Source organism: Diadema antillarum, unplaced genomic scaffold (genome assembly GCF_040938485.1).
Source record: "Diadema antillarum isolate AM-2024a unplaced genomic scaffold, OU_Dant_1.0 scf00000008, whole genome shotgun sequence".
Lineage (NCBI taxonomy): Eukaryota > Metazoa > Echinodermata > Echinoidea > Diadematoida > Diadematidae > Diadema > Diadema antillarum.
Window position 1 is genome coordinate 5,457,316 of NW_027270897.1, and position 10,360 is coordinate 5,467,675.

General features: G+C 35.7%; 2 protein-coding genes across 2 annotated transcripts; one reads left to right on the forward strand and one right to left on the reverse strand.

Annotated features, from left to right (window-relative positions):
- LOC139719058 (uncharacterized) lies at positions 1–10,252 on the forward strand. Its single transcript, XM_071630505.1, has 4 exons — positions 1–37; positions 1,595–1,763; positions 2,301–2,419; positions 3,332–10,252. Exons 2-4 carry the CDS (start codon positions 1,686–1,688, stop codon positions 3,840–3,842), a joined length of 708 nt encoding a protein of 235 aa, XP_071486606.1. The 5' UTR covers positions 1–37; positions 1,595–1,685; the 3' UTR covers positions 3,843–10,252.
- LOC139718757 (putative nuclease HARBI1) lies at positions 6,448–9,996 on the reverse strand. The gene is made up of 4 exons (XM_071630225.1): positions 9,976–9,996; positions 8,909–9,175; positions 7,351–7,487; positions 6,448–6,735 (listed from the first exon to the last, which is right to left on the reverse strand). The coding sequence occupies exons 1-4, from the start codon at positions 9,994–9,996 to the stop codon at positions 6,453–6,455; spliced, it is 708 nt and encodes a 235-aa protein (XP_071486326.1). The 3' UTR covers positions 6,448–6,452.
- Positions 10,253–10,360: the final 108 nt, after the last annotated feature.

The following is a 10,360-nucleotide window of genomic DNA, read 5'->3' on the forward strand; positions in this document are numbered from 1 at the left end:
CTACCAACAGTTACACCCAAAGACTGACAAGCCGAATGTAAGTAATTTACGTAAACATACATCTTGAAGTCAATCAAAAGCGTACTGTAGTCTACAAGTTATCAAAGAAATTGTAGAAATGAGAGACCAAAAGAAATTATGATTTTAAATGGATGTAAGCAGTAGGGACGCTGGCTCGCAATGTGATTCTCTGCAAAATAATAACTTAGCCTAAAAAACGTAGACGAATTGTATCCTCGTAAAATGATATTGTCCATGTTTACGATAACTTTTAAAAATAAACAAACCCTTCATAACAGCATTCTCGATGCATTTTTGGGCTCGAGAGTCATAAGGGAGAGGGGGAATGGGGACACCCATATAAAGAAGCGCTCCAGCGTCACCTCCGTTGTGATTAGCTGCACATCACACCACAGTGCTGAGTGATACTCTATCCAGAGTTTTTCAGCATATTCATCCAGATTCAGATCCAGATGTACATAACACACAGATTGGATAAGAAAAAGGTATTTTTATTTGACTGCGCGCAGAGCACACCCTAAAATTGACATATTACGATTCTTTTAGCAATGTTTTTTTGTTGTGTTAAATTTGATGTATTTAAAATTATTTGATAGTTTTCTTTGAATATTTTGGTATTATAAATTTGTTTATATATATATTTTGGATGTCCAAAAATATTTAGATTAAAAAATTGAAGGGTGGGGAGGGGGGGGGGGGGGAAAGATACCTCCCCCAAACAAAAGTTTGATGGGGGGGACATGTCATTGAGTATTTTTCTTTCTAGCGATGATTTTGTTGAACATTATTTTCTTGATTTATTTCATCACAGCTCTGAAACGGAGACCACCCAACAATTGAAGGCGTACAGTGTAAATACTCAATCGTGAGTGCTACACGCCATTAAAACCAAAACAGCACCAACAACTAGTCAACTTTCAACAAAAACCCTTATCAAGCATCGTTCCTTGTGATGCATGGCATTAATCCTTGTTAGTCTCCCAAGGCAGTGGCTTTTGCTCCGATGCTGGCAGTCAGGAAATTGAAATAAGAAATTAACGCTCAGACTGTTTTTACAAAAATATCTGTGGATTGAAAACCACTCAACCAAATTTGACAATCTTGGTGTCACTCTTCTCCTTGATAATTCCCCTATAACTTAATGTCATTCATTTTGGAATCAGAGTAATGCAAATATGCCCAAATTATCGAAAAACTTGGGCTCTGGGCCATGCTGTATACACACACATATATTGTCGGAGGGGGGGGGGGGGGGGGAGGCCTCGTATCTGCAATTTTGGTGAAAATGACTTTTTTAAAAATAATGTCAAATAATGGGATAAGTGATGTCAAGTCCAAATCCCAGGTGTCCAACTTAAAAAATGAAGCCACCACAGTATGGTACAGTAAAGGCTTTCCCATTCGCTATAGTGCTTTGGCCGCCATATTTTTTTGGCTCTCCTGAACATTTGACATTTTGCAGAATACAAGGTCTTCTCGCCCCAGCGGCGATATGTGTGTGTGTATATGTGTGAATGTAATATTGTTTATTATATTATGAATACTTACAATAATTGTTACTGTTCTAATTCAGACTAAAGCCAGACTGGCACATGCCTGGAGACAAGCAGCTATCTCCCTAATGAGCCAGGGGTTTCCCCTTTCGAAAAATAAAAAAAAGGAAGATGGCCCACACCTGCGTGATCTATGGCATCAAATGGTTTCTAGGGCCAAAAAGTACAGGGACCAGAGGAGACAGACAGGTGAGAATGATATACATTGTAAGTTGTACTTCTAAAATTGTATGGAATAGTGGATAGGCTTAAGAGAGATCCCACTCCACAAAGAAGGGTGCTAATATGTGACTTTTATCAATTTATCACAAGAATCAAGAATTGTTACATTGTTGATTTTTATAGATAACTGTTATTGGAATTTAGAAAAATTGTGAAAAGATATAAAGCAGCTCATCTCTTCTGTTGATGTGAACAAAACCCTCAATGACAATTTTAATACCTGGAGTAAAACAGTAAGATATTTGAAATTTCAAATAGAAAATTGATTTAATTCAAAGTATATTCATAATACCTTAATAATAGTATGTGTTTCATGTAATTATATCGCTACATCGAGATATATGTATTTTTAAAGTAAATCTTGATTAAAGAACTGTTGTAGGAATTCACAAGTGGAGGCTGATGTACAAATATAACTTATGAAAAATGATTAAAATAAAATGGATAGACAACCATGAAATACTGATTGAAAATACAGTATCTCAATCGTATTGGTTTCTGTAGGCGGAGGACCTCGACCAAAGTTTCATGAAAGACATGAAATGGTACTTGAAACTATTCCCAGCCAATGCCAGACAGGTTTCATTGGTATTGAAGCCGAGGCTGGTGACATTATTGCCTTGGTGAGCATATATATATTTTTTAATGTATGAATTTCCCGTTATTTGCAGATAAATACGATGAAGTTGTATAATGAAATAATTCTTTTAAAAAAATCACCTTTCTTAATTCCTCTTCAAGATAGATTATAGGTATTTAATTTTGTTGATTTTTTCCCGCTTTGATTCTTCTCTAAGAATTTATGATATTACTGTACTCAAATTTTTGAAACATTGAACTTTTTTTCATTTGAGGGTGGGATTTGGTTGTTTATAAATAGTTTCATTTATGTGCTATTCAATATAACAAGGGATAATTTCACTTTCTTAAATTGATTAAAAAATGAATAACAAGAAATTTCCCTCGAAATGATGAACTTATGATTACACGTAGAAAATTACATTCGAAAGTTCCCATTTCTACTTTTACATATTTATTGAACATTTTTAAGTAAATTTTTAAATGAGGAAGTTGAAGTTGTTCTTCAAATTTCTATTATTTTTCTTGTAAAAAAATTGTTGCTTTTAAAAATGTTGCATTAATCAATAAATGAAATAAAATGAAATGGAAGTACAACTGGCGAAGCACCGCATGGCTGCTACTTCATGGACTTGCTAGTGACTTGGTTCTGAGTCATGAGTCATATTTTCAGAGCCTGAGTCAGAGTCAAATTTAAAAAAAAAAATGGATTCCAGTCAGAGTCACAAAAAACTGGACTCGAGTTGAAGTCCTTACTCAAGTCACACAGCACTGTTCATTATTTCTCCTCTGATTTAGATCCTCTGTAAATTGTTCTGCAAAGGAATTCCTTCCTATTATATTTTGGTTAATTACATTCATGACCTTAGTTCCTCTGTAAAAGAAGATTAATTTCTGTGTATGAATGAGATCAATTAAATATGTAACAATTTACTAAATATGAATTGCAATTACAGTTGGGTGGAATCGATGGAACACAGGAGCTGCCTACACAACAAGACCGACATTACAGGCATGAACAACAGGAACAGCAACATGGATATCAACCACAGCATCAACCACAGCAGCAACACCTGCCACAACAGCCTCAACCACAGCCTCAACCACAGCAGGACCAACAACCACAGCAGCCTCAACCACAGCATCAACCACAGCAGGACCACCAACAACAGCAGCCTCAACCAGAGCATCAACCACAGCAGGACCACCAACTACAGCAGCAGCATCAACCACAGCATCAAGCACAGCAGCACTACCAACCACAGCAGCTTCACCAACCACAGCAGCAGCATCACCAGCCACAGCAGCAGCATCATAGGCATGTCAGTCCTAACAAGGGAAGAAAAAGGCAAGGAGAATCACAGGCGCAATTGGATCTTATCGAGATTGAGAGAGAAAAGCTGGAAATTAAGAGGCAGAAGCTTGAGGTGGAAAGAGAACAGTTGGAGGTGGAAAGAGAACAGTTGAAGGTCATGAAGGAGATGCTTGCAGAAATGCAAAACGGATTAATCTTCAAAAGTGAATTGTAGTTTTCTTTCATAAATACTTTGATACTTGAATTGGTTCTTCCAAAAATGGCTATATTCCTACAATAGCAGTGCATTATTTGAAATAATACCATCCAAACAGTTTCACTTTATATGAAAATTGCTGTAAAAGGAACTTTTGAATTCAACTATTTAGAGATGATTTTATTATTTATCACATTTACATCAGTGATGTTATCAAGAAATTTCAAGAAACTGTATGTTTCACATGTGAGGGACTGTTTCTATAAGAATAATACAAATGTAAAACAAAGAGGAACAAAGAAGTAGACAGTTGTCATGATCTGATTGTACATTAACAATGAGGACTTTCACAATCGAGGATCACAGTCATATATGTTCACTTCCATTAATGTGTAACACTAACACCTATTAACAAAAGTGGTTTCATGAAGAAGATAATGCTTAATATGTACAGACTACCCGTTAAAATATGGCTATTCTACATTCATGTTATATTCTGTCTTCTTCAAATCGTTTGGAGCACCCTGTTTTCTGTTTGTATATGATACAGAGAAAGCAAAAAAAAAAAAAAAAGTTCTAAGAATTGTAAATATATTAACTGACTCATTTTGACCAGTCTTCTTTAAATGTTCTGGAACAGTTTTGTCACTGTCAGTCATATTACAGAAGTAACCCCTTGTTAAATTCAATGAAACATTGAAGTTACCAAAGCCCTGCTATAATGTGTATAGATGCTTTTCTGTTCTTATTTGTAATTATTATGGAAATTTTTACAATCCCAATTTAATAGGATTTCTAAATGAAGCAAGTATGACTCATGTATAAATAGACAAGTCGTGCGCATGCATTCTGAACATGCTGAAGCTTCGTTCTGTGAGTCTGGAAAGCCAAACAGTAACTCAGTACAATAATCAAGCCTACTGCTAATGAATGCATGAAAAAAGGGTTTCTGCACTTTCACGGCTCAAGTATCTACAAATTGATGCAGGTGATAACTAATGTATACAAAAATTAGACTTACATGTATTTAATACATGTATATGATTCTCCATGTTTATACTTCAGAGAATCCAAATCTATACAACCAATTTTTCTGAGGGATACTTTCTTAGATTTCTCATGTGGCTTGACTGACTTGAGTTCACACAGAACAGAGAAATGATCATAAAGTAAAGGATCTGGACACGGTCAGCCCAAAATGATATTGTGTAACTTGCGAGTTCCAACCAAATCTACACTGCCTCCATGTAAAGGAGTAGTGAAATGCACATGCTTAATACACCAGACAAGGCAAGTGCTGTAATGTAAACATAAACGTACACTAGAAATTGTGCCATCAAACTTGATATTGGGCCTTAAACATTTATTGACCCCTGCCTGTGACCTTTGACCTTGTGTAGACCATAACCTCCCAAAGGGACACTGTCCATCCAAGTGTGGTCACAAACGGACCTATAGATCAAAAGTTATGAGCAATAATAGAAATGTGCCACAGAAACTTAACATTGACCCCTGATTTTGACCTTTGACCTTAAGGTGACCTCCCCTAAATTTCGTAAAATGTGAAACATTGCAAAACCACTCTTCCCTCCAAGTTTGATTCAAATTGTAGCGCAGAGTACAGAGTTCAAATTTTTGTAGTGTTACGGACGGACGACTAACGAACGGATGACAGAGTTGATCCCTTTATAGTCTCCCATCATCTCCAGTGGGTTCAAAACAAAAGACTCCAAGAGATCTGAAAATGGCCTAGATTCAATATTGTCAATGTGAACATGAATATTGAAATCAGTGTTAAATATAGCAGGTATGTTGCATTATGAAGTCTTGTATGAACTCATGACATTATTTTCATCCATTTCAAACTGTTGCTTCCAAAGAACTAAAGATGTGTTAAGCAGATAACTTCTAAATGGCATTAATAATCATAATGTGAAGTATATACTGGGTGGCCCAGAATTAATGTTACATAAATACACCTTAATAACAAAGGAATGAATGACTGAATGAAATTATTGTTTGAAGCATTTGATTAAAGAGCACTTCGAGTTTTGTTTGTAACCAAAAACATCCATTTTCACAAAGGCATATTGATTTCATGACCACTTAACTAAAAATTAGGGATTAAAGACGTTACTCATTTGGTTTGACAAATCATTCTTGACTGAGAAATAGCAGTTCATTCAAATTAGAGTTGCCTGTAATAACCTTAATAAAATGAAGACAGAGACTTACACCACTTAATGCACTTTTTTCGTCACATACTTAATGGGTTTACAAACAGTGATAGGCAGTCTTTGTGTTCGTTTTCTGTAAGCCAGCATGATCATTTATGTTGAGATTTAAAGTAATGAATTGCTATTGCTCAATCAAGAATGAATTCGCAGGCTAAATAAGTAAATTTGTTAAATCCCTAGTTGTTAGTAATCTTGTCATGTAATCAAAATGCCTTTGTGAAAATGGATGTTTTTGATGGCAAATGAAACTTGAATTGTTCTTCTATCAAATGCTAAAAATTCAATAACATGTATTTTATTCAGTCCTTCATTTCACAGCAGCGTGTAATCTAGGCAAAATAGTCATTAATCAAGTCGTCTCTGACTTGTCGTCCTGACACGGCGTCAGCCCCTTCCTCATGCTCCTCGGCCTCTTCCTGAAACAGAGCTTGTGGCACTTCGACTTCAGGTTGGTTGAGTCGCTTGCTTATGTTGTGCAGACAGGCGCATGCTGTAATCACATCACTGGCCCGCTCTGGCAACATGTGAAGGCCTGACCCTAGGAGACAGCGAAACTTACACTTTAACTGTCCATTCACCTGTTCGATGACAACCCGGGTGCAGCTGTGTGCTCTGTAAAGAGTGGAAGTTATTACATCAAGAAGTAAAGCTTTGTCTTTGTGTAAAATTGTATTTCTTAAAAACAGAAGACTTGCACTTTTTAATTAACTCTTTATTTGTCATGGTGGAAACCCCCTGTGCGCCACATTATTTTGAGACATGAAGTTAGTCATGCTTTGAGAAAGATTTCTGTATTTCCAACCTTTATAACTTCTACGAATTTCTGGTAAGCTGGACATAATATTGAGCAAAGTTGAAGAGGAATGCCAAGCTTAGCTTTGATATAAATTGTATGACAAATCTATTTCTATTTATTGTTTTTATGACCAGAGTGTAAAAGCATGGCTTTTGCACATAAAACTGTGAGAGAAACTAAGAATTTACATGCAAATTTAGTCGGGAACAACACTTGATAGTCAATCACCACATAGAATGCAAACTGTATGTAAAAGGAACAAAAGCTCGAGAAAAGCTTTCATTGTACCATTGGATTAGGCGGTTTTTAGATTGGTTCAAGCGAAATAGTGCGTTTGAACAGAATATGCGAAGTTGGCACGCCGTCCAACTGGTGGGACGTGCGATCATGGCACGTAAAGAGTTAATTCAGTGAAAGAGATTAGTACGTACTGGTTGTATCTTCTTTCAGCTTGTGTGGCAGGCAGGAGTTTCGGGGTCATTAGCCAAGGCTTGAGTCCATATCCCGAGTCCCCAAGCATCAGTCCATTCAGAAGTCCAGCCTCAAAGCCACGGCCAACTGCACTGGTCTATCAAAAAAGGAGGATATTTTTATTGTGTTTCATTATCTCTAATTATACCCCATTATATTCATATGATTAAAGATATTCTTTATTGAAATTTTTGTAGTACATGTATTATCATAAAATACGAGCAATTGTTAATGGAGGATATTCAAGATTCGCATTATTCTCATGCTTTTTTTGCAAATCAAGCTTGTTTTTATGCCTCCGCCCTGAAATGTCGCCGGAGGCATTATGTTCTCGGGTTGTCTGTCCGTTCATCCGTCTGTTTGTCCGTCCTTCTGTCCGTAATTCTATTTTTTGGGCAGCATATCTAAAAAACTTTTAGAGGTATCCTAATGAAACTTGGCATGTATATGTATGAGTGGGCGTAGTTGTGCCTATCAACTTTTTGGTGCACATGCGACAGGTCAAAGGTCAAAAGGTCAAGGTCAAATGCTCAAAATTTCACTATTTCCCCTATATCTATGCAATGTCTGGATGTATTTTCTTGAAACTTGGTGTATACATGAACTATCAAATAAAGATTCCCCAGAGAGAGCTTTTGGGTCATGAGATTAAAGATCAATGGTCAAAGGTCAAGTGAAAATGTTAAAATTTCACTTTTTTCTCCATGATCTCACAAATATTTCAAGGTATCTCCATGGAACCTATGCATGTTCTGACTGGCAGTGATCATGTAGGGGAATTAGGGGTCGTGGGTGGAAGATCAGGGGGTGAAAGGTCAAGATGAACTCATCCAAATGTCATTATTTCTTTCTTATCTATGCAATTCTTGCAGGATTTTTTCTTGAAACTTAGTGTATGCATATATTACCCAATACAGATTCTCTTCAAGTTTCCTGCCTAATGGTCAAAGGTCAAAATGTCAAATATCAATTTAAAGTGTTAAATTTCAATTTTTCATTAAAGTTGTAAAAGGATCAAAAGTTGGGTACAGAAATCCTCAAATCCCCAAATACCTGCACTCTTAGACAGTATAGACATTCATCTAAATAAACCATGTTCAAGGATTGTGAACACTCAATGCATTTGTGACAAACCTGTCATTTTGATATTTTGCCAGTCATATGACACACATTGTCAAGACATTGTGCTATAGTCCTACATGTATTCGGAGAACCATGCATTATAGAGGAGGCATACCAGTCGCCATAGGGACATTTCTAGTTTGTTATATTTCTGATTGTATGAATTCCTTAGAAAGAATGGATAAACCCTATAAAGGCTCAGAAAAATAAGGAATTTGATGACAATTTCCCTTTAACATTTTCTAAAATGAGAACCAATATAGAATTTAAGTGTTGTGCATACATTCAATTATCAATTCTTGTGCAATGTCCAGACTTTAGTTCTGTTGATGGATTAAGTTTCAAAAATATAAGGATAATAATTCAAGGAAAGAAATTTTAGTGTGCATTTCTTACTCTTAGAATTCGACTATCGTGAGTGCTTCCGGGCCATCTTGCTGACACGCTTGTTATTTGGTATTTAGCATTGCACGTAAGCTGCACGTTAATGCTGTAAAACCCCTTGCGGTTTACGTAGAGATGTTCTACATCACCAAGAGCCACACCGTTGATCTGGACATGGGTTCCATCAATGGCTGCCACAACCTTGGGGAATTGGGCCAAACGGAAGAAATCAAGCTGTGTCTGTTGAACATCTTGGGGAGAATGAGGGAATTTGATGAACTGTGGAAAAAGAAAATATAATTATTGAATTGATTAAAGTTTTTATATACATTTCCATAGTAATGCTCAAGGCCAGTAATTAGTGTGAAGGGAAGGATCAGTAGTTGCTCAATTTGAAAAAAAAAGATTCAATATCACAGTTTATATTTCCACTGATGTTATGATCATTGATTTTAGAAATGTTGGGCCACTTTATTTTGTCGACAAGTTATGATAAAGGTGAAAAACAATGTTTTACATCTTCAATTGTTTCTTCCACTGTGAGATATTTAATGAAAACGTAAGTGACGGTTCAGCAATGTTTTTGTTCATTTGGCAACATGCTAGTCTATATGATTTCTCTGTCTTTTTTTTTTATTTCCTCACTTAAATCTCACTTAAGTACTTTAATTTCTACAGTGCCCTCTAAACAACTACTGAGCCTCCCCTTCAAAGCTATTTACATGAATTCATCTGTACTTGCTTTTCATGTGTTTAAAACAATGTGAATCCATAAGTACCAAGTGGAATATGACATTAACTATTGATTGACCAAAAGTGTAATTGCCATGTATATGATAATGCATGAAATGTACAAATGTTTGGTACTAAGAAATCAAAGAATCGAATAGAGTAGATACATATTAAAGCTTCTCAACATTAAATCATCAGAGTATGTTCCATGAATGGATAGAATGTCAGAGACGAATTGATATTTATAAGTGCAGGAAATGACCGTTAACGCAGAGCTGTGATTGGCTGTCAAGATAAGCAAAAAGTTCCCAGCAGCATGCTTATAACAGCATACTAAATTCGTAGACCCTATTCTGTGCCGCTTGCATCGTTTTTGTAATCAACAGCTTGGAAAGTATTCAATTCAATCCATTGAGTTAAATGTACATATGTTATAGCATAATTCAGATTAAAGATTTTGCAATTCAGATATTTTTCATCCGAAACTAATATATGCATATGTATATATATGTTTACGTATAATTTATAAAAGTCTATTGACAACTGAAATTTCTATACTACAATGTTATTTATTTCTTGATGAAAATGTTTGCGTTGACTGCAGAATTTCAGTTTTTATTGATGTTTACAGTATGTGGTATTTTAAGCAATAAATTTCAAATCTTAACATGATACTATGCTATTGCAGTTATTTTGTATTTGTCTTGATTTAAAGCAGAAAGACAGTTTTGG